The sequence below is a fragment of the Neolamprologus brichardi genome, chromosome 9 (genome assembly GCF_056152115.1).
Source record: "Neolamprologus brichardi isolate AB-2024 chromosome 9, ASM5615211v1, whole genome shotgun sequence".
NCBI classification, from domain to species: Eukaryota; Metazoa; Chordata; class Actinopteri; order Cichliformes; family Cichlidae; genus Neolamprologus; species Neolamprologus brichardi.
This window is the reverse complement of record NC_142112.1, coordinates 34,339,441-34,362,806: the sequence shown is the minus strand read 5'-3', so window position 1 is coordinate 34,362,806 and position 23,366 is coordinate 34,339,441. Positions and strand designations below refer to the sequence as shown.

The 23,366-nt window shown below is 39.6% G+C and overlaps 3 protein-coding genes across 3 annotated transcripts in view; all 3 read right to left on the bottom strand.

Moving 5' to 3' along the window:
• LOC148101526 (uncharacterized) overlaps positions 1-23,366 on the bottom strand; it is a 190,808-nt gene that overhangs the window by 81,082 nt on the left and 86,360 nt on the right. The window lies entirely within an intron of this gene.
• Positions 2,901-5,311, bottom strand: LOC102797142 (C-C motif chemokine 3-like). The gene is made up of 4 exons (XM_006809606.2): positions 5,137-5,311; positions 3,404-3,530; positions 3,273-3,331; positions 2,901-3,181 (listed from the first exon to the last, which is right to left on the bottom strand). Exons 1-4 carry the CDS (start codon positions 5,204-5,206, stop codon positions 3,153-3,155), a joined length of 285 nt encoding a protein of 94 aa, XP_006809669.2. The 5' UTR covers positions 5,207-5,311; the 3' UTR covers positions 2,901-3,152.
• LOC102797432 (C-C motif chemokine 3-like) lies at positions 17,704-20,431 on the bottom strand. Its single transcript, XM_006809607.2, has 4 exons — positions 20,251-20,431; positions 18,402-18,525; positions 18,269-18,327; positions 17,704-18,176 (listed from the first exon to the last, which is right to left on the bottom strand). Exons 1-4 carry the CDS (start codon positions 20,318-20,320, stop codon positions 18,151-18,153), a joined length of 279 nt encoding a protein of 92 aa, XP_006809670.2. The 5' UTR covers positions 20,321-20,431; the 3' UTR covers positions 17,704-18,150.

The following is a 23,366-nucleotide window of genomic DNA, read 5'->3' as shown; positions in this document are numbered from 1 at the left end:
TACAGTTTGGGGAATGTGCTGAAACGCTTCACGAGGCCTCATCTACCCATCACTACTCACTAGGTTTTGTGTACACTCACAAACCTGTCAAACCTGCATTTGAAACATTGGCTACCAAGCAGTGTAGTATTGCAACACAGTATTTAGGTTTCTAACAAAAATAACAAAATAGGAACATGAATAGTGCCATAATTGCCAGATCTGGCCCACATCTAGTTGACATACACCCTGCCATAACACCAGTCAGTCAGAAGTACCAGCTTGATCCCGGATCCGGGCCAGACCTGGGCCACATAAACCAAACCACAATCAGGCCAGATATGGCATGTCATCACACAACAGTGCCATCTATGCCAGGCCTGGCCCATATCTGGATAACATACCACTTACCATGCCAGAAGTCAGCCAGCAGTGCCGGCTTGACACCAGATACGGGCCAGACCTGTCTGCTATGTGGGATAGCTGTATTGGCTGTCCCATTATGATACTTTTATTTAGGCTTATATTTAAGGATATTTTGGTTGCTTATAGTTAAAAAGCAGCTTGATACTGACCTCATTACAGCTGATATGTATAGAATTTTTACAAACCATCAAAAAAGTTTCAATCAATGCAAAAAGCGGTGGAGTATCACATACCCCACACATACATGTCCGATTGAAAGCATTTATTTGTTTGTTTGTTTGATTGACTGTCATTGTTATTATATTTTTGATAGAAGGGTTTAACACAATAAATAAAGGTTTTTTTCACGTGCTGAAGAAACACATTTTTGTTTTACTTCACTGGTTTCAAACCATTGTGGAGGAAATTTCAGTTCAGTGTTCAGGTTGCAGTTGCAATAACTAATATTTTCTTTAACATTTTTTACCAAGTCTTAATAATTTGTTATAAATTTCATCAACAACCCTTTTTATGACAAAAGCAACATGATAAATACATTTATAAAAAAGCACAAGGACAAAAATTATGATGAAATGCATGTCGATGAAAACGTTTAGGTGAGACAAGATCCAATCAGAATTCAATAAGTTCTGTAGAGTGAGCCAATTCTTGCCCAGCAAGACGTGCCCAATTTGATCCAATGAGCAAATTTTCTTGATCTGAAAATTCTTGGATGTTTATGAAAAATTAAGGCAAATTAAAGAGTGTTGACATTTGTTTGTAGAGTTTGGAGGACATCATTCCCACAGCTCTTCCTTCTAAGGAAAGGTTAAATATTTATATATTTGCCCTGAGAAAAATCCCATAGGAAGGAAACTGTCAGATGTCATAAAACTGCTTAATACTTACAAATAAACACTGACTGCTGAGCTGTTACCAGACTCCTATTTGCCCTCCTATGTATACATTGTCCCTGTCTCCACTTGTCCTTTGTCACAGTGTGCTGTTCAGGTCACTGGTCTTAGTTCAGCTAAGTAAAGGGCTTGCCTTTCGTTACTTCCAGCTGCCTTCCTGTGTCCACGTTTTAGTTGCATTAGTGGAGAAATCATTTTGCACAATTGATGCAGAATTATCAAACTGATAATTAATCTCATAAATCATAACACACTGCTCTCCCCTATGCCTTTATAAGTTAAAAGCATTGGCATCAGCAATGCTGGCGCTGCATTTGCTTGGTATGGGATCACTTTGAAATAATGTACATAACTAACTAGTCAAAGGAGCTTGCAAAGAAAAGCGTCTGGACTTCTTTAAGTTACTTGAAGACGTTTCACCTCTCATCCGAGAGGCTTCTTCAGTTCTAAGGTCAAATGGTAGAGAGTCCCAGATATAAACCTAGTGGGAGCGTCCCCCCACAGAGGGACAAAAGGACCCCCTGATGATCCTCTAATCGCCTGAGCCAAGGTGTGGAACTGGGTGTGGGTTCCAATCAGCCAGAGTTTCGGGTGAGTTCATTGTGAAACCTGGCCCCACCTTATCATGCGAATTCCTGAGGTCAGATGGCCCAGGGTGTGAGTGGGCGTTAAGGCGTCTGGGAAGGGATCTCAAAACTGGATTATAGATGGCAGAGAGTTGGTGTCGTAAACCACCGCCTCTGTTCAAAGATGGTCGCTCACAGTGGACATAGATGGCTTCTTTCACTCCTCTTGATGCTGTGGGTGGAGCAGGGAACCAGGAGGAGCAGTCAGAATAGGAAGGTAGGTTTATGAACACGTGCAGGCACCTATCTGCAGCAGGGGGCTGCACACACGAATTGGCACAAACAGAAAAAAAAAGGGAAGGGGGCCAAAAAACCCTGAGCTGTAACACCCCTCGCCTTAAAATACAACCTACAAGGGGTTTGCTTTTCTTTCACATGGAGCCATCAGATATATCTCAGACACTTACTGTAATCATCTATGCTGAACAGCATATGAGGAAGTTATGTCGTTAGGAAGTGCGAGTTTCTTTTTAAGTGGTGGAATATTTGATGTTTATTGAACTCGGATGTGCTACTTCTTGAGCATCCTCCTGCATGAAAGCAGAGTCTGATTCTGTTGTGTTGACATCCACTTCTAGTTTAAATGTGCCAGATGTGGAGTGCAACAGAAGGATGACTTTGCACTCTGAGACACGCTCACACTACAGACTTTACTTAAAGTTCATCATTGGGCTAAGACATGGCTTAAATAGGTTGGAAAAAACATTCTAGTATCCTACCTTCCCTAAGACCCCGAGAAAAGAGCTCCTAGTGATCAAAGTGGGCTTCAAAAACTGCTGCAGTACCTGCAGTAACTCTGATAACTTAAACAGTGTATCATATGGGGTTATACAGTTTGAGCTCAATTGAAAACTCCAGGGGATACCTGTTCTGGGAAATTATTGGGATATGTGTATGACATATTGTCTAATGGGTATTTAAATAGCAGGAAAATATTTGGACAATAATAAAGTTTATTTATTTATTTTTTCACATAAATACATAATAAACTGAAATGCACATATAAGCAAGAAAAAGGTCAAAGAAAGACAGCGCTTAAATGCTAACTTTTTAAAAAATGGTTGGCACCATGAAAGCCTGAAGTCAACACCAAGAATTAAATACAGGGTAACAGTAATATAATTAATCTGAAAGGTTTTTAGAAAGCATTCTCATTTGAATATATCTTTGAAAGTGAGGCCAAAGATGATACAGACAGGCAGCAATGCTTCACCGGAGAACTTGTGCTTCACTGCACCTTCTTCATTGTGGAAGTGACTGAGGAGGAAAGAGAGACAAAGGAGAGCTTTAGATTTTCTCTGTAAATACATTCAATGTGTTTGTGTGTCTGTGTGTTAGCATAACTTACGATTCTGGACCCACTGAGCGTTAGGATCGGCGCAAAGCTGACCATATTCTGTGTTGAAACTGGAAAAAAAAGAATGTTTTAGAGATTGCATGTGTTTATGTTTGTGTGTAGGACAACATGTACTGACTTACATTATAGCCTTCACACAGGGATGCGATGAAGCCTGCTCGCGATATGTCTCCCCCACCACCTCAGGGCTCATATCGAGGTTGGTAACATCAACGCAGCAAGGGCGTTTCTTCGTAGGACCACGGATACCTGAGAGGAAGGAGGTTAAAACGGATTTATTTTACCTGACAAAAGTCTGTTTAGAAGGAAAACCAAAGTTAACTCCAGGTTTAAAATGTGATGAAACTCCTTACATCACTAAACACAACATAGCTGTTAAAATGTTACCTAAAATTACGTGACAGCGAGCAGGCTTTTTTGTGCATCACTCTGTAAACATTTTACACTTTGATAATTCAAAGTAAATTTAACATTTTCATTCAAAGTGTATTGAAAATAGTAACTCATATGGACCTATGTTTTGGCAAAGTATGTTCTTCAACATCTTCATCAAACAGAAACAGTGGGCCAACAGAGTATTTGCAGTAGAAAGTCTCACCGCTTGGGGCTCATCTTAAGACTCTAGTAATTACGTTCATCATTGACAGTGTGTGACTGTTTTTGTTACCAGGACCATATTCCATAAATATAATTAAACAGAGGTGAGATTTGACTCCCGTTTTATATCTGAGACACTTACTGTAATTTTACATGTGGAACAGGAATATGAGGATTTTATGTCCCTACGAAGTGCGACAGCTTCTTTTAAAGTGGTGGAATATTTGATGTTTATTGAACTTAGATGTTCTACTTCTTGAGTGGCGTCTGATTCTGTCGTGTTGACATTCACTTCCAGTTTAAATGGATGTGCCAGATGTGGATTTGATGAACAAAAGCTGGATGTTGTTCCAGAAATTACAAATGCTTTCATTTTTTTTTTACTTTACTCAACTCCTACCCATCAAATTGAAATGTAAACACTTGGTAGACATGATCTTGCAAATGAATTTTCAGTCTTGAATTGTTCTTATTGTTATTAATTGTCAATAAAGAACATTGGCGAGAATATGAGGCAATAAGCTTCATTTATTAACATCATTCTTTTATCAAAGACAAAATTCAGATATGCAGCTAGCTGAATGGTGAACATCATTATCGCACATTTGCAACTTATCATGCTGTTCTGTCTCTGTGTCTTTCGTTTCCTGTTCGTATATGACATTATCATAGTTATGCAATGAGTCACAATGTGCACCTCTCACAGCAGAAAGCTTGAAAACTAAACAGCATTAAGATTTGTTCACAGAGTGCTCATATAGCTGAAATGGAACCCCTGCATCCACTGTGGTATTTTGTATGATAGTTGAATGGGTGGTGCGAGGGATGCTTAGCATCATGAGACAGAACCCATAAATCAAAGGAAGTACACATTTGCATGTAGATATGCATAAATGTATAATCACTATACATCAAATGAAAATATTTCACAATCAAAAGAAAAGTCAGGAGAATGATGTAAAATCTCCTAAATTTAAATGTAAAGGACGCCTTTTAAAATGTCATGACTGACTGCACGTTCAGGGATGTCTGGAGTTTGGTGGATAGAACGCAAGAGTGTAAATGCTGAAAAGACTGTTTAAAAGTACTGAATGAGCAGATACCAGAAGTAAAGGTTTGTGGTGAGAGAAACTAGCAGAGTCGTTGCCTAGTGAAACCCACGAGAGTCCACCCCCTTTCACCAAAAAGTAAGTAATTGCTGTAAAAGTAGCTACTTAATCAATTTTATATATCTTTGGAGAAGTAAGAGTATAGTTACCTGCAGAGGAGCTGAAGCACACACACATTGAGAGCAGGAGGAGAGTGACGGAGAGAATCTTCACAGACATTTTCACCGGTGGTCTGGCTCACTGATCAGGTTGTGATTATGCGAGTTGATTCCTTAGTTATTTATTGATAAGCGCAGGAACATCTGCAGGCGTGACTGATGACGCGTTTCTATAGGTTTGTATATTTGTGTGTGCGTCGTTGTGACACATCACACCTCCGCCTCTTGTCAGGAAGATTTTTCTATTTCAAACCACCAACATCTCACTCTGAGCTTTCCGAGAAACAGCCTCACATACCCAAAGTTCACAGAAACTTGTGTACAGCCCAGTGACTGACTCCAACACCTGCATTGTCATGAATGATGTATCCAGACCCCTGAAGATTTCAGTTGTTCGATTTTCACTGACAGTGACTGTTTATCTGTTGGAGTTCATAAGAAAAATAAACATGAATTGTTGTGATTGTTATGAATCAGGACTCAAATGGAAATAAAAGTAATGCATGATGACTCTGATGCACATTTCTCCACATTTGCGTAACTGACTGACTTTTTGGGTCCTTATCGAGATACATTTAATCTTAAATCCTCACAACTTAAACTTTTGCTTGCAATCTAAACCATTAAATTCAATTCTTTTGATTTTCTTGTTTACATTAAGCTGTTAAGCTGACCCATTTGGATTCTTTTATTTAGGGTTGAATTTAGTGCTACAGGGGCTTGGGATCAATGTCCCTTTGCGTGAGACAAGCTTTAGTTGTCATACTGATTGTTCCAGAAATTATTTTCATTGCTGACAAGCAAGGCACCTTTGTTAAGGTCCCCTCACCACAGATATGCATGTGAGTGAGAGCACTGGGACACTGGAATAAAAGACCCCATTGTGGTCTGCACTGTGGATTGCGGCCTTAGGCTACGTCTACAATAGCCCGGATAGATTTGAAAACTGTGTTTTCATCTGAAAATGCTGCATGTTCACGCTAGCGTTTTCAGTCGTTTTCACAAAGTTGTGCATCCACATTGAAACAGCCGAAAACGCTTACGTTCCAGTACTACGCATGCGGGATGCAAGAAGATTTGACCTGCCTCATTTCTGTCTGCCTTTTTATTTACTTTCCGGCTCTTTGCAAAATGTCGAGGAAAAGCACTGAGTTTTTTAAATGGACTAACAATAATAATAATAATAATAATGGATTGCATTTATATAGCGCTTTTCGGGGCCCTCAAAGCGCTGTACAATCCCACTATTCATTCACTCTCACATTCACACACTTGTGGAGACAATGAGGTGCAGTTGTTGGTGTGAGTAACACAAAAGTACAAAGTTGCAAAAGCGAGTGAGAATTAAAGAATTTAAGGAAAAGCTATCTGGAGCATGTACAGACTGATATTAATCTTTAATAGGGCTGTCAAAATTGAGAGCAAACAAAACAACTGCTGCATAATGCCCTCCGGTATCTTAGTTTAATTGGTCACATGACTGCATCACATGACTAACATGTGTCATCGTTTTAGAAAGTCTGCGTTTTCGCTGTCAACACTGTGATGCGAAAGCACCGTCTTCAAATGTATTCGTTTTTGAGTGCGTTTTCAAAATGCTGTGTTTTCGTCTCAGTGTGGACGGGAGGCCAAAACGGAGAGAAAACGATGCGTGTTTAAATGAAAATGCATTAGTGTGGACGTAGCCTTAGTGTAGATTGACTCCCCGTGTGGCCCACAGCTAGCATTAAATGTTGTAAGTTAAGTTGAGCTTTTTAATATAGTTTCTTTAGACCTTTGCAGAACTGTGTTCTAATAAAATCGAATAAAATCATTCATCTATCTAAGTTTCAGTTGTTTTTTATCAGGTTTTCCCATTTTCAGCATCTCCAGCACTGTCTTTAAATATTAGATTTTTTACAATTTGTTTTTGTGAAATCGACTACTATAATTAGTCTATTACACTTCTAGTCCCTAAGGACACCAAAGCGCTTTACACATTCAGTCATCCACACACTGGTGATGGCAGCTACATTGTAGCCACAGCTGCCCTGGGGCGCACTGACAGAGGCGAGGCTGCCGGACACTGGCGCTACTGAGCCCTCTGACCACCACAAGTAGGCAACGGGTGAAGTGTCTTGCCCAAGGACACAACGACCAAGACTAAACCTTCCGTTTACAAGGCGAACTCCCAACTCTTGAGCCACAAGCGTGGATATGTATTTGGTGTTTCTGCAGAATACCAAATGTAACAAAAAATATTCTGAGATGTTTCCAGCAAGTTCAGTAACCTTTAAAATTGAAGATTTGCTGAAGTTGAAGACAGAGAATCTGAAATATTCATTTTCAATTCCACCTCTCTGCCTCTGGCCCATCATTACAATATACCACTACATCTTTAATCATCAGCATATTACTATTCTTAAACTGTCGTTATGAGTTCCAGTGTAGTGCTCTGTCACTTAGTCACTTCTGTTTTATAATAAATGCTGACACGAGTTTCCAGAACGAACATCTTTCCTCTGTATCATAAGTCATGTGGTTCCTTAGGCCCCCTCAAATCAGGAAGTGGTAAATCTTTTCACTTATGCACAAGTTTTCAAATATGATATTCGTGGCATTTTTGACAGTCTTTCTTTATATTGCTTCCTTTCCAAACATGTTGCATGAGTATAAAAACTTTGCAAACTTGTGCTTTGTTTCCACGTTCTTTCTTTTTTAAATACTAAAAAACTACAGGCATAAAACAGAGGTACAAAATGACTACACTAAAACTGCTAAGGAGTGCAAAGTGACCACAGACAGAAAACATGCAGATAACATGGAAAATATAAAGTTTGGGTTTGGAAATACAACAATAAAAATAGGTGCCATGTATCTTTAAATTAAACCACATCATTTTCTGACTGAAGTTTGATCTCTAACCACCTCAGCCATCTTTCACTCTATATATATAGCATTCCTTCATTGACACATGCTTCATATTATACACAAAAAGGACAGATATAGAGTCAAAAACTCTTGTGTGTAGTCCATGTCTGACTGTATGGTGGTGATGTCTCAGGCTAGGTTCACTACACCCCACAGACACAGGATCTGTAGTTCTGAACCTGGAGGACAGAAAGCCTTGTTGGCAGTGGGATACAAGTTGATGGAATCACTGGTCATTGGACAGGATGAGTGCCATAAAATACTAGAAAGAAGCCTAAAACGTGTAGTCTAACAAAGTTTACTGCAGTTCACAAAGAGGATTTTCTTCTTTTCCTTTGCTGCTTTACACACTCACCAAACATCGCTCTGACTGTTGCTTGTCACTATTATGCTCTAGCTTCGTGGCTGTCATCCAAGCACAACACACTATGGTCCCCGTGTGATACTGTGTGATAATGACATCATCCAAGTAGGCAGTGGCATATGCAGTGTGCGGACACAGCACCCTGGAAAGTACTGGGGCTCTGAAAAAGCCAAAAGTAAGGTTGACAAATTGGTATTAACTGTACAGAGTGCAGTTTATAAGTAGTCTCTGTCGTCTCTGGAGATAAGGCAATCTACCAGCAGCCCTTGGTTAAAACCACTATCTTGAAAAAGCCAGCGGTTATTCACCAGTCCAGGTGATAGCTGACTAACTGAACTGTGAGACCTCATTATTCTTGCTGTAGATTGAACACACAGAACTGTATAGGCCTGTGTTTCTTTACTATAAGAACTGTGCTTTTGTGCATGACCCTCATGACTCTTGGTCGCAACTGGAATCTGTTGGCGTTTAGTGGTGGAGTAAGTTGTCTCGTAATCCCTGGATTAATGGGTCAATCACTGGTGCCGCCACATGATCCCAAACAGACCTTTATAGGTGCTTTTAAACTGAGAATGTTAAAACATGCAGGGTAATTAACATCTGAGTGGTTTTCCTATGGTGCTCATATGTGTGCATTGCTTAGTCTTTCACATGCTCACAGCTAGGCATATTGTAGTATTTCTTAATATTCACCAGCTTTCATGCAAAAAAAAGTTCGTTTTGTTTGTTTTCCTGAGACTGAATTGGTGACTTAAATGTCAGTAAAACCGAAACTCTGCACGGAAACTAGAAAGATGAAGATTAGCACTGTAGTACGCCAACACCATCCACCATCAGTCTGTGGTAACAACATAGATGATGATGAAAGCAGGTCACTGCTTTCATAGCTGAGAAAAGAGAAATTTGAATCAAGCGGCTGTTTTAACTGTCTCTACACACCAGCCAAAATAGGAAACTGCACTCAGGCCACTGATTCACATCGAGTGCTGACTGAACATTTTATTTTGTGTTTATTTCTGTTAATTTAGAAATGGTAGCAATGGTGGTGTGGTGTTATTCTTGTGTGCACAGAGCAGTTGTATTGTTACAACATTGGCAGAAATTTTTTTAGGGTAAGAAGGTTTGAAAAATGTACATGACCCACTTCCTAGTGGAAGTTGAGTAACAATCAACCAAGTGGAAATAGGCTTAGTGAGAGTTAAATCACTTCTATAAATTTAATCTTTAATTTTTTTCAATGTATTTATTAGTTTGCTTTTTTTTATTTAATTGGAAAACTGACTATGGATGAAGTGCTTAACTGCTTCCTCAACTGTTCTCATTAAGAAGAACAATAAATAAGTCCTGTGTTACTGGCCATCCTACATTAAACAAAGAAGACACAGAGAATAGCATCCCAAAGACTAGTGTCAGTGAAATACAGCTGCAATAAGTAGCTCTGCTGTGGTTGGAGCAGACAGGTTATGGGCACGCTGACGAGCAGGAGCAGGTATGTATTTGCTACAGCAGGGCTGTACCCACATAGCAAAATTGGTATGGCCCAGATCTGGCCCACACAATATGCTTACACATGGCCCACATACTGCAAAGAATGACGGCCCTTTGGTGGGCCAGATCAGGTTTGCCAGAGGTGGCCCACACATGGGCCAGCACAAGGCCAGACACACTGGTGGTCCTTTGCTGGCCCATGTGTGGATTACCTCTGGCAAACCTGGTCTGGGCCACCAAAGGGCCATCATTCTTTGTTGTATGTGGTCCATGTGTAATTTGTGTGCAGCCATGGGCCAGTTGCAGACACACTGCTGGTCCAGAACAGTTTCAGCTCTGGCCCCAGATGTCAGCCTAATATGTACCTTAATCAAGCCATGTAAAAACAACATGTGCCAGAACATAATAGTGCAAAAGTAACACGACAAAACTGTTCAGACAGTGAACAAACTGATTCTTAAATGGCACTTTTCTACTCTACATAGCAGGGTGTAGGTCAACCAGATGTGGGGCAGGTCTAGCAATGATGGTACTATTTATGTTCCTGTTTTCCCATTTTAGATAGAATACCGAAATGCCATGTTGCAAAACTATACTGCTATGGTAGCCAACGTTTCAAATGCAGGTTTGTGAGTGTACACTTTATCCAAAACCTAGTGAGGGTTTACTCATGTTTACCACTGGGTGGCTGTAGCTCAGGAGGCAGAACATCCTTCAAGGTTTTTGTTTGTTTGTTTGTATCCCTGTGTGTGCAGCCGTATCAAACAGATGGAGTGATTGAATGTTCTTTTCAGTGGTGGAATGTTTTGGCCTGATTTTTTTTAACTTGACTGACAAAAAATACTTTGAGATTATCTATCAGAATTTCAGGAGCAGGACCACCCCTCCAAACACGCTCCTTCCAGTTGTCATCTATATAGGTTCCCCCAATTCTGCAAGCTGTTCATTCTCATCTACGTGCCCCACCCTCCCTCACTCCTTGTTTTCAATTCGTTAACTTCTTCATTTCTATTTAGTACATGGGGATCTGCCAGGCCCGGGAGCCATCACCAGTCCCCTTCAAGGCCTTCCCCAAACCACAGCTCAACTCATGTCAAAGCATTCACTTTTACCAGTCTGCCCCAGGGCAGCTGTGGCTACAACTGTAGCTGCCTCCACCAGTGTGTAAATGTGAGAGTGAATGAATAGTGGAATTGTAAAGTGCTTTGAGGGGTCCTGAAAAGCGCTATATAAATGCAATCCATTATTATTATTATTAAAACACTATCAAACCTAAATAAGAACTTGGGCCCAGCTACTGAATAATAAATTAAAAAAAACATGGATGTTCGACTCTTTGAGTGTCAGGAGCACCTGATCCTTTTGCGCCCACTTCTCTGAGTAAGGAGCTCCTAGTGGCTGAAGTCAAGCTCTCCAACCACTACAGTAACTGCTTTGACCTCTATTAGAAACTCTTGATGATGACTCAAATAAAAGTGTATCATATTGGCTTATGCACTGGGGGAATCATGCACTATTCTGGGAAATTACGGGGAGATGTGTTTGTTGTCTTCTGTGAGTAGACAAGAGTAAACAAGACTAGAAAAAAATATTTGCTCAATAATACAAAAGTTTATTTTTTTTATATTATTTTTTGCTGCCAGAATGTGCTTCACATCAACACATAATACAAAGAAAGATATTCATGAATAAGCGAGAAAAACAAAAACAATGGAAGGCAAAACGTATCCCTTTGAAAACAGCTGGTCCAAAAAAAGACTAAAGCCGTCGCCCAGAATAAACAATAGGATTACTCAACAGGTTAGAGTAAATGTAAATGAAAGCAGAAAGAAACAGTTGCATTAAGAAAGCGCTCGAGTTAAAATACGTTTTTAAAGGTGATCTCAAAGGAGACAGGCAGTAATGCTTCACCAGAGAACTTCACTTCACTACACCTTCGTCATGTTGGCAGTGACTGAAAAGGAAGGAGAGACAAAGTTAGCTTCAGATTTTCTCTGCAAATACTTTTCACGTGTTTGTGTGTTAGCATAACTTAGGTTATGAGCGTTAGGATCAGCACAAAGTTGTCCTCCGTTTCCTGTGTTAAAACTGTAAATAAAAGACAGAAGGTTATACAGATTGTATGTTTGTATGTAGGACAACGTGCTGACTTACATTATAGCCTTCACACAGGGTGGTCTTGCAGCCTGCTGACGATATGTTTCCCCCACCACCTCGGCGCTCATATCCATGTTGGTGACGTCAACGCAGCACGGTCGTCCCTTTCCAGGATGAGCTGGACCTGAGAGGTAGGAGATTAAAAATTCATTTATACAACCTGAGAAAGTCTGATTAGAAGGAAAACCAAAGTTTTACAGATTTTCATTTAACAGAAAGAAATGGAGGCAACAGAGTTTCTGTAGAAGAAAGTCTCACACTTGGGAGCCATCTTGAAACTCTTTTTTTAGGAGAGTTTGGTGATAAACAAACAAAACAAACATAAATTTACATTTGCAACACACAGATTTCAAAGCAGATGGGCTGAGTGCCATGTTTCTCACTTGTGTCTCTGACAAAAAATGGACGCTGAGTAAAATTGTCTGAGGTGTTTGTTATGAGAATCACAAACAATCAGAAACTTTCAATAAATATAGAAGAGAGACTTCACCCAATTTTTGAAACTTTTAAAAGGATTAATTTTTTACTTTGTCTTTAACTAAATAAATAACTCATTTTGCACATCAAACTGAAACATAAACAGTTGGGAGCCGTCGTCTCCATAAAGGCCCCTTCACAAACAGCTAGGAGCCAACATCAGAAATTGTAACTGCTGTTATCAATTTGATATATTTTATCTCTTTTTTCCTTTAGAAAAGTAAGAGCATAGTCACCTTCAGTGGAGTGGCAGCACACACATATTGAGAGCAGGAGGAGCGTGATGGAGAGGATATTGACTGACATTTTTACCGGTGGTCCGGCTCACTGATCAGGATGAAACTGAGTTGATTCGTGTTTGGTTATTTATTGGTAAGTGCAGGAACATCTGCAGAGTGTTTCTGTGCATTTGTGTGGTGTGTGGTACATAACATGTCTGCCTTTTATCAGATTTTAATATTTCAAACCAGCAACGTCTCTGAGAACTTTCTGAGAAACAGCCTCACACAACATTCACAGGCACTTAAATATGGTGTTCAGCCTGACGAATGATGACTGACTAATTTTTGTTTTTCCATTTTAACTGACAGTGGCTGCTGACGTCTTGCAGTTAAATGGAAATTAAACAAACCCATCCAGTGATTGTTGTAATGCACAAGTCAGGCCTCAAGTAAAATTAAAAGTAGCTGTTAATGCCTCTTAACAACATCTGTTAACTGACTGACCTCTGGCTGCTTATTTTTCCAGTTTGTTTGCAGGAGGAGGAAAAGGATGGAGCAGTTTACAGCTTTTGAGGATCGGCGATAAGAACATTACCTTTATATTTATCATACAAAAAAGACAAGAACACTGCATCCAGGATAGACGCATGTGCATTCATCTTTGCTTTGTCTTGTTGGCTTTATGTTCAAACATAAAAACTAAAAGAAAGACCACATGTGTGCCCTTATTAGTATATGGATTTGTATTGGTGTGTGGAACTATAGCCTAAGGTTTATATTGTTAACTGGTAATTAGGAGACGGTCGAGTGTCAAACAGGTTATATAAATAAAATACTCAAATCCTCAAAAATTGTTGCCAACTGTTGTGTTTAAACATCTGTAGAATATGAAATATAATATACCGAGATGTTTCCAGCAAGTCAAAAGTAAAGACTTCCTGAACCTGATGACACAGAATCTGGAATATTCATTTAAACTTCCACATCTCTGCCTCTGGCTCATCGTTACAATATTACCTCGTCATTCATCAACATATTACTACTGTCAGACTGCCTGGATGAGTTCCAGTGTAGTGGTGAGTTACTCAATCCCTTGGCTTTTTCTAATAAATGCTGACATGACTTTGGAAAGTCAGCATCTTTCCTCTGTATAATAAATCATGTGGTTCATCAGGCCCTGTCAAACTAGGAAGTGGTAAACCTTCTCCCCTATGTGCCAGCCAGTTTTCAAATATCGCACCGACATCGTCTTTCTCGATTACGCTTCCTTTCCTATCATGTTGCACGAGTGTTAAAAAGAGCAATCGAATCTTGTGGTTTGTTAGGTGCAACTTTGCAAACCTAAGCTGTGCTGTCATGTGACATGTGACATTTTACAAGATGGTAGTAAAACTTGCTATGATGTATGGTTTAAAGCGATGATGGCATTAACAAAAAGCATGAGGCTAAGCTGAAGATGCAAAGATTTAATTCAGAGTGGCCAGCTGGTCAGAGTTAAAAATGAGGATATCAGAGGAGAAGTTCGATTTGAGCAGTCCGGAGATAAAGGCAAGGTTGAGATGATCTGATCATGTGTAGAGCAGGGATAGTGGACAAAGCATTTTAAAGCTGCCAGGCAAAAGAAAAAATGAAGGTTTGATGGGTGAGGCCTAACTGGTTATTTTTGTGCATTAGTTTGCAATAATGTGATTAAACAAAATTTGATTGAAGAATGTTTTAAATGATAGCAGAACAACAACATAAGTCTTCTAAAAGAGACGATCTCACAGTGGCACACACTTTATTTCAGCTACTAATAGTAATTATCTTGCAGTGAACCAGGAACCTTTTGTGTTGAACCTTGGGCTGGAGTGCACATTTTAACACTTTTGTCACAGCGCGGTCCACCAGTGTGTTAGTTAGAGCAAGGCCCAAGAGCAGACATAGGCAAGGAGACGTGACATGACTTAACAAAATGCAAGCCTTTATTATGGCTGATGACAGAAGGCAAAAACAAAAGCTACGATGAGTGCAGGGAAGACAACTAAACTGGAAAACAGAACCTATGAAACTGTGATAAAGCTATGAAACTTCGAGAACTAATTCTATGACTGTGGCTATGAGACCTGTGACAACTATGGATTTAAATGACAGATCTTGTTTTAGAACTTAGTTTTTGTATTTATTTTAATGTTTATTTATACTTTTATACCTGTTGTTTAGCAGAATGCTGCAAATACCAAGACCTAAGAATTTGTGTTTTTTTTTTCACATCATGTCAAATGTTTGAATGACATTAAAGTCCGATTCTAATGCCAGACATGGATATGGATCTATCCAGTTAAGAAGCAGAAACCATCAAAAATCTATTTCACCTCCTTTAGTGCAAATTGTTCTGCTAAGGCAACAACAAGAAACCCACAAAACAAAATGGTTTGGCAGGTGTGGGCCACAGACCATTACTTTCTTCTTCTCCTGATTATTTGTTAGTGTCCTTATTGCATTTGACAGCTTGAGATGGCATCTGCACCCTGTACACGTTGGTAGTCCAATTCCCCCAAGTCTGCAAACCCTTTGTGCCCTTTGTGATTCACCTTCTGATCCACTAGGCCCCAAAAAGCACACTGCTGCCACACCAGTACTAGAGGTTTAAAAACTTCAACCAAATACAAACACCCACAACCTGTGCTGAGAAATGTGATATAGACTGTTGTGCAAAATCTTTTTACTGGGTTGCAGCTGGAATTTTCACACCCATTTCCCACAGTTACTGTGTGGAATTAGGTTTGTTAGATCCGGAAAGTCACAGAAAGGCCAATACAGAGCTTCATCAAGCTGATACTGGAAAAGTGTGTGTGTGTGGGGGGGGGGTGGGGGGGGTGGTGGGGGGAGCGGGGGTGTGTTAAATCAGAGTAAGGTCAATGTCGTTGGGAAGCAAAAAGAACAAAGCAGAAATGCAAAGCTGAAGTTCCAGAGCGTGGACGCTATGTACCCCTTCTACACATTAAAATAGCTTCAGTTACAGTAAGCAGAGTTACTCGTGCACAATAAGACTCATTAAGAAACTAAACATTTCACAAGATGCGGGCCTCAGGCAGACATTCAGTCTGATTTCACTTTCTGTTTCCCTGAATTTGTGCAATTCCATCCTTCATCCTTCCAGTCCACTTAAAGATATTCGTGTTTTTCTCCTTTTACATACAAAGTCATTATTTCAGAGTATTATAGCAAGAATGTATCAAAAGCACTAAACTCTTCTGTCAGCCATTTAAACAGAATTTCTTGCATCAACTCTGTACGTGTGGTTAACCACAAGTTATATAGACGTGGCAAAAGTTTGAGCGTACGTGACAGCAAAGGAAATCATATGTGTTCAGCTGCAACAGATGCATCGAAATTGTGTATTTCATCCCTGCACAGACTCTTTTCTTTGTCTTTCACAGGAAGGGCTGCCAGCTCACCAAGCTTTTGAACTGAGGATGCATGCAGCACAACAGGGCCATGAACACACACATCAACAGCAGGATTTCTGGTTGTTCGGGGGGAACAGGAAACACTCATTTCTAGCTAAATCGTTACCACGACTCAGATCAGTGCCAGCAACAGGCAGCTGATCTGGCACACCCACTCACTCTGTGCCAGACATCAAGGTTAGAAGAGCATAAATGTGTGACACACATCAAAAAAGCTTGTTGTTATTCCCCACACTAACAAATCTGTGTCACAGTATGACTGTTTAGGAAAAGTGCTCTACATAACATATTGCTATAGAATTCTTCACTCAGTATTTCCGTTTTTGATTTCTGGGCTTCTCCAGAAACAACTGCCAACTAAAAATGTGCAGACAGAAATGTAAAAGTAATATTTCCTTTGGAGGAAGAAAAATGACAAACACAAGCTCCTTGCCTAGGACTAACCAGTGCATAGCATGGATGTGGCTCCCCTGTTCCACTTCCAAGGACGTTACAATATCCCAGCAACATCTTCAGTCCAAAACAAATTTGTGTATTTATTCTTATCTTTTAGACCCTTCACTGTAACTCTTAGAGATGCTAGATGAGTAGTTTCTGAACTCCCAAAGCATTTTCAGTGGGAGAAATATTAATAATGACAGCAACATTATCATCCTTCTGGCAGTCAAGGGAGGGTGCACAGTTTTACTAAAACAGAAAGACTATCGTGAGAAAATTTTGTCACTGCTCAGTGAGAAAAATCTTATGAGCCCCTGAAACGAGACCCAGGAAGTGGTTACAGGCAGGGGGTGATAGATTGTGTGAAGCAGTTAGAACAAGACAACGCCACTGATGGGACCTCATACCACAGACTATACCCAAGTCTGTATGGTTTAATGAAGATACATGTACCTTGTAGACAAACTGTCTGTATGATCCACTCAGTCACCTATAACATCGCAAAGTTTCTGGCTTCGATCCTCAACCCGTTGACTGGCAGCCCTAAACACCACATTCTCAACACTTTCTTGGGAAGGTGAGAGATGTTGTTATGGAGGCAGATGAATCAATGATCTTGTACAATGTTACATCTCTCTTTACTTGTGTAACAGTCACTGAAGCAGTGGAGGTAGTTTGTAAGAGATTATAAGATGACCCCAACATCAGCAACAGAAACAACATTACAAACAAAAACAGGCGCAGACTCTTAAATGCGCTGTACAGTCTAATTACTGATGAACCGGTTTGTGTATTGTCATGATTTTGTTTTTCCATTCTGGCTGACAGTGACTGTTTTTTTTTTCTTCTTGTAGTTGAATAAAAAACAAACCACACAGTGATTGTTGGCATCTGTCACAGAGGCTGGCATGTTTGAATGACGAAGAAAAAAGACTATTTTGCTTTTAATTTAATTTAATTTGCTTGTAATTTACATTTGACATTAAGTTATTTTGTCCTTTGAAACAAATTAAAACTCACTTCAAAATGTAATATTGAAATCTATAGATTGTAATTTCAACACATATATGCAAAGATTAGAAAAAAAACCTCAGGGTGGCTCGTTTTTATTTAGGCATTAAACTGGACGTCTACCACATACTTGTGTTGTTGCTGCCATCGGGAGCATTTTAATGGCATGGAATTAACATTTACGTGACACAGCACCTAGCTGTACCAGCTTTACAGAAGCACATAAGCGCAAACATAAAATAAAATAAAATAAAATAAAATAAAATAAAATAAAATAAAATAAAACTAGAATGTCGGCATCATGACAGACTGAAGTCAACACCAAGAATAAATTACAAGGCTACTCCAAAGGTAAGAGTAAAAAAGTAAAGAACAGTTATAAGACAGTTATATTAAAAGAAGGCGCTCTGGTTTAAATTAAAGGTCATTTCAAAGGAGATATAGATGATGCAGACAGGCAGCGATGCTTCACCAGAGGCTTCGTACTTCACACCTTCGTCATGTTGGTAGCAACTAGTGAAGAAAGAGAGAAAGTGGAACTTCAGTTTTTTGTGCAAACACTTTTCTCGAGTTTGTGCCTGAGTCTGTGTGTTAGCATAACTTACGATCCTTGACCCACTGAGCTTTCGGATCAGCACAAAGCGGTCCGTCATTTGTGTGGAAACTAGAAATAAAATGAAAAAGTTATGGAAATGTATGTGTTTATGTTCGTGCGTAGGGCAACATGTTCAGACTTACATTATAGCCTTCACACAGGGTGATCCTGCAGGCTGCTCACGGTAAGTTTGCCCCACCACGTCAGCGCTCATATTGCGGCTGGTGACCTGAACGCAGCACGGCCTTCTCCTTGGAGCATGGCGAGCTGAGAGAGGAAGTAGATCAGACATTTATGTATTTGGCCTGAGAAGTGTAATTGAACAGAAAATCCAAGTGAACTCCAGGTTTAAAATAAATAATAAAACTCCTCTAAATAATAATAATGATTAAAAAAAAAACATGGTTGTTGAAATGTTACTTGAAATTTTGTAAATGTTTTTGTGCTTAACGCTGTAACCATTCTGACACTATGGAAACAAATAATATTTTTGTGCATTACACATAGTAATTCAAACCAATCTGTTTCCATTAACAGATATGAAGAATTTGTTATTGTTCATTAACCCTGTTTATAAACAGGCAAAGTGGGCCAGCTGAGCAGAAGAAAAACTCACCACTTGGGGGCCTTCTTGAGGCATTTCTACATATTTATTTGGTGTAAGAGGGACAATGTGTTACAATGTAGCCACTGAACAATACTGCAGACATAACTATGCCAGATGTCTAAATAGGAAATGTCTATAAAGATGGTGTTTTGAATCTTTGTGTCACCCTTAAAATGTTGGCAGTATTGATTAGCCAGAGGCTTGTACAAGTCAGCTGGCAGCATAAATTGCATAAATATGGTTTATCAATCCAAACTATATATATTATCCGAAAACTTCTACTAAACCTTCACTTTAAAAAAACAAAACAACAAATTTAGACATAAAGGAGCATCTTTTAAAAGGCCATGACTAACTGACCAAATTTATCCTGGGAAACACCGTCTACTACAGACATCTGGTGCTTAGTGGGTAGAAGGTGAGAGTGTAAAAAATGGACAGAATGCAACTGGTGTCAAAGTTTATATAAACCATTTTTTGATAGTGAGTTGCAGCTACATATGAAATAAATAAAAGGACTGGGTAGTTAGGATGTGCAGTAATCGGTTAATTCATGTGCAAGCTAGTGAAGCTATATCCACTCCCTGTCACTCCTACTGTAAGATACACAAACTGTAAGATATGTGTTTGATGTTACAGTAGGTAAGCTCTACCTACTGTAACATCAAACACATATTACTCCTGTTTTACCCCCAAAATAAGCAAAGTATATCACACACAAGCTCAAAAACAGAGCTGTATAGTGGATGTGTCAAACATGTCTCGCTAAAGCATAAAAATGCAGTGAAGCCTTAAAAGTCTTCAGTTTACTACACGGGCATGACAGTTTGCAGAAAGTTGCAAGTTTTTCTAAATCTTGCCAACTTATTTTTAACCATTAAGAGTAAAAACCCCCCAATGCAAATGAATGTTCTGTACTTTTCTACGTCCACTGTGATCTGTAATAATCATGTAGTGAGACCCACAGTTGGAACTCCACTCCACTATCTCAGGGTGTAAATGTTTACTTCTTTATATTAAAATGAGAGTTGGTTACTATGCAATTGTATTACTGTTTGCGCAAACTTGAGATCGACTTGGCCTAATTGTGGGCCATTGACACCCTTCATGTAGACAAAAATAAATGCATGTGTACATGAAAGCAGGCCTAAGCAGCAGTAATGTTGTTACGAAACTAGCCTGAGATGAAAAGCTAAGTCCCTGCAGTGAGGTAATGACAAATTCAGTTTAACTCCTTTTTATTTATATAGCGGCAAACCACAACAACAGTCTCTTTAAAGTGTTTCATATTGTAAGACAAGGACCCTACAATAATATAGACAATATTCAATCAGTTTAATACATCTTATCTCTCTTTTTTTCATTAGAGAAGAAAACACAGTTACCTGCAGAGAGCTGCCAGCACAGATAGACCGAGAGCAGAAGGAGAGCGATGGTGTGGATCTTCACGGACATTTTCACTGGTGGTCTGGCTCACCGGTCAAGTTGCAACTAACACAAGTTGATTAATGTTTGGATATTTATTAGAGAGTGAAGGAAAATATGCAGAGAGAACTGCTGACGTGCTTCTGTATGCCTGTGCGCTTGTGAGTATGGTTGTGTGCTTGTCTGTGTGGTTGTGGTAAATCACACCTCCACCCCTTTTCAAGTTTGAACTTCTAATGTACCAGCGTTCCGAGAAAAAGCTTCTCACATACACAGAGATGTGCAAAGACACTTAAATGCGGTCTACAGTCACATGATTGATGCTGCCAGTTTGTGCATTGTTACTAGGGACCCCTGATTATATTTGTTTTTCCATTTCGACTGACAGTAAATTCCCAGCACTTCCTTCTAGTTAAAATAAAAAAACAAACAAACCACAATATTTCCACGTTGACAGATTTTTTTTGTCTGCTTATCTAGGTATCAACAAATCCTCAAACTCTAAACCTTCTGCTTGTAATTTAAGCCATTTAATTGAACTATATAAGGTTTCCTCTTAAACTGTTTTGCCCCTGAAACAGGTATAATTAAAGAAATCTAGAGACACTACAACTGCTTCGTTGATCCTTCTAATATACTTTTTAGCAGAAGATCAGAAAAGTTTCACACTCTGCTCTGGAGGAAATGTAAATTGTGACAGAAATATGAAGTTGTTGATCGTGTTAGTTTGATGAACCACACACGCAAAGATCAAAATTTTCAGATACTTTTCTGACTAAGTAAATCCCCCAGTTAAAATATTCCTCTTCAGCCATATTCATCATCATCATTTATTTATATAGCACTTTAAAAACACACCTGGTAGATCAAAGTGCTGTACAATACTAATATGCACATACTAATAAAACCAGACATAGCAAAAAAAATTATAAAAAAAAAAAAAATAAGAAGAAGAAATGTCAGTTACCCACAGAGTTAAAAGCCAGGGAATAAAAATAGGTTTTTAATAAAGACTTAAAAACGGGCACTGATGTAGCCTGTCTAATATGGAGAGGAAGGATATTCCAAAGCATCGGCGCTGCAACAGAGAACGCTCCGTCTCCTCTACGTTTCAGCCGTGACTTTGGCAGTTTATCAGGGGGAAAATGGTGTTGGTGTGTTATTTAATTTGCCCTCCTCGTAGCTATTGGCTACAGCTGTATTCACCTTTATCTGGGCTTAAATTTAGGCCCATGGCCCTAAATCAATGAACTGGACCTGTCTAGGTTTGTGCTGTTGGTGCATTTTTTTGAGTATTTCTATTGGAATTATTGGGTGTGATTATAATATTGTCAAGACTTGAGTGAGAGTCTGGTGTTTCTCCACTGGCTTCCTGTGTTAACCCGTGTCTGCTTCCTGATTCCACACTTTGCCCTACTAACCTGGCATCTAGTTAGTCAGCGAGGCTGTATTTAAGACCAACACAGTCATCATTTCTCCACCAGTTCGTCAGCTACCTCATGGTGGTAACCAGGCCTTATTGCTTCTTCTGTTCATGCTCATGGTTTTAACTTACCTGGTTTTCTTGTGCCTACAGTTTCCTCATCAAGTCACCGCTTTGCTCACCCGCAGCTCAATGACCTGGATGCTGGTCTGCTTGGTAAGATTCTCCACACCTCTCTGCAATCTTTTCCTTGGGATCAAAACTACTCACTGTTTCACCCACCTGTGCTCCTGCCCATCATCTCCTCTGGATCATAAGAATAAAATAGGGTTGGAAGCTCATTTACTCACTCACCTCACGGACCCTCACTCGGTTTCCCTCCCCAGAGTCTTACTACCTCCTTCCACAGAATCAGTATTCCTCTCACCTCCTTATATTCACTCCTCACTTCCAGGTCCATTTCCATGGACTGGCCTCCAGGGCCCCATGACAAATATGGCTTCCATATTGGACTTCTCTGCACTGAGGAGTGCCTGCTTCAGTCCTCGTGTGAAATTAAAATTCTATTTGTCTCTTACTAATGATAGCATCTTGTTAACACACACTTGCTGTTAGAAAACATACCACCCCATTATCCACATAATGTGAGCACTTTTTTGACTGAATGGGTCAAGGAAATAGATATAGGTCAATCTTGTTGAAATAAAATAAAGTTCTGTAAGAATTACAGAAATAATTATACCATTAAAAAAACATACATTTACATTTTGATTTGAGCTGAGCATAAACAGAGCCCGATAGCACCTTCAGCCAACACATCCAGCTGTTTCTCGTACACAAACAGATGTTTCTGTTGTCGTTTAAATGCATTCTTATGCATCACATCCTCAGAAGCAGGAAATTAGAGGTCATCCAGGTCTTCATGTTGTTAAGTTGTTGGTTGTTATGTGTATTCTGGCTTTGTGGATAGATAAAACTAGGTATCGTCTGCATAGCAAGGAAAATGTATGCTATACTTTGTCATAAGACTATAAGGGAAGCAGGTATAATATACGTTGAATTAGTCCTAGCACAGAACCCTGTGAAACTCCTTAATTAATCTTTGTGTGTTATCTGTTTAGCTCCATTCAAACCTATTCATTCATGACTACCTCACAAGTGATCCTTGTGCCACGTTTAGCACTGCAGCACAATACAAAGTGGGCTTTCAAATATCAGCACAGGGGATGCTATGGCGATGTCAGAGTGGCTGAGTCCATCTATTATATGCAGTCTTTAGCAAAGTGTAAATGCAGTCCTGGCTTTGTCTGTTGTCAGTAGCCATACTTAGCAGACTTCTACTCCAGGCTATGCCAAACACAATACATGCAGTTACATATTTAATTCAACTTTACCAAGCAGGATGTTGTATTTAAATGGGACATTTTACAGGATGGTAGTAATGCTGATATCCATTATGAACAACCCACGTCACCCTCTGTAAGAGTCTGTGAGCGCACTGAGCAGCTCCTTTAGTCAGACACTGAAACAACCTCGCTGCAGGAAGGAGCGCTTTGACACACCATTCATCCTGACAGCAGTTACACTCCTCAATCACAATGTCATGAGTCACTTGGACACTGTGGTCATCCACAATTACCACCTCATGCACAA

Excerpts from the sequence above, each read along its gene's own strand:
- LOC102797142 (XM_006809606.2), bottom strand. The coding sequence starts at position 5,206 with ATGTCTGTGAAGATTCTCTCCGTCACTCTCCTCCTGCTCTCAATGTGT. Across the intron at positions 3,531-5,136 it reads GTGCTTCAGCTCCTCTGCAG|GTATCCGTGGTCCTACGAAG; the intron begins GTAACTATACTC and ends CCTTCCTCTCAG. Across the intron at positions 3,332-3,403 it reads CCCTGTGTGAAGGCTATAAT|TTTCAACACAGAATATGGTC; the intron begins GTAAGTCAGTAC and ends TTTTTTTTCCAG.
- LOC102797432 (XM_006809607.2), bottom strand. The coding sequence starts at position 20,320 with ATGTCCGTGAAGATCCACACCATCGCTCTCCTTCTGCTCTCGGTCTAT. Across the intron at positions 18,526-20,250 it reads GTGCTGGCAGCTCTCTGCAG|CTCGCCATGCTCCAAGGAGA; the intron begins GTAACTGTGTTT and ends TTCCTCTCTCAG. Across the intron at positions 18,328-18,401 it reads CCCTGTGTGAAGGCTATAAT|TTTCCACACAAATGACGGAC; the intron begins GTAAGTCTGAAC and ends TTTTATTTCTAG.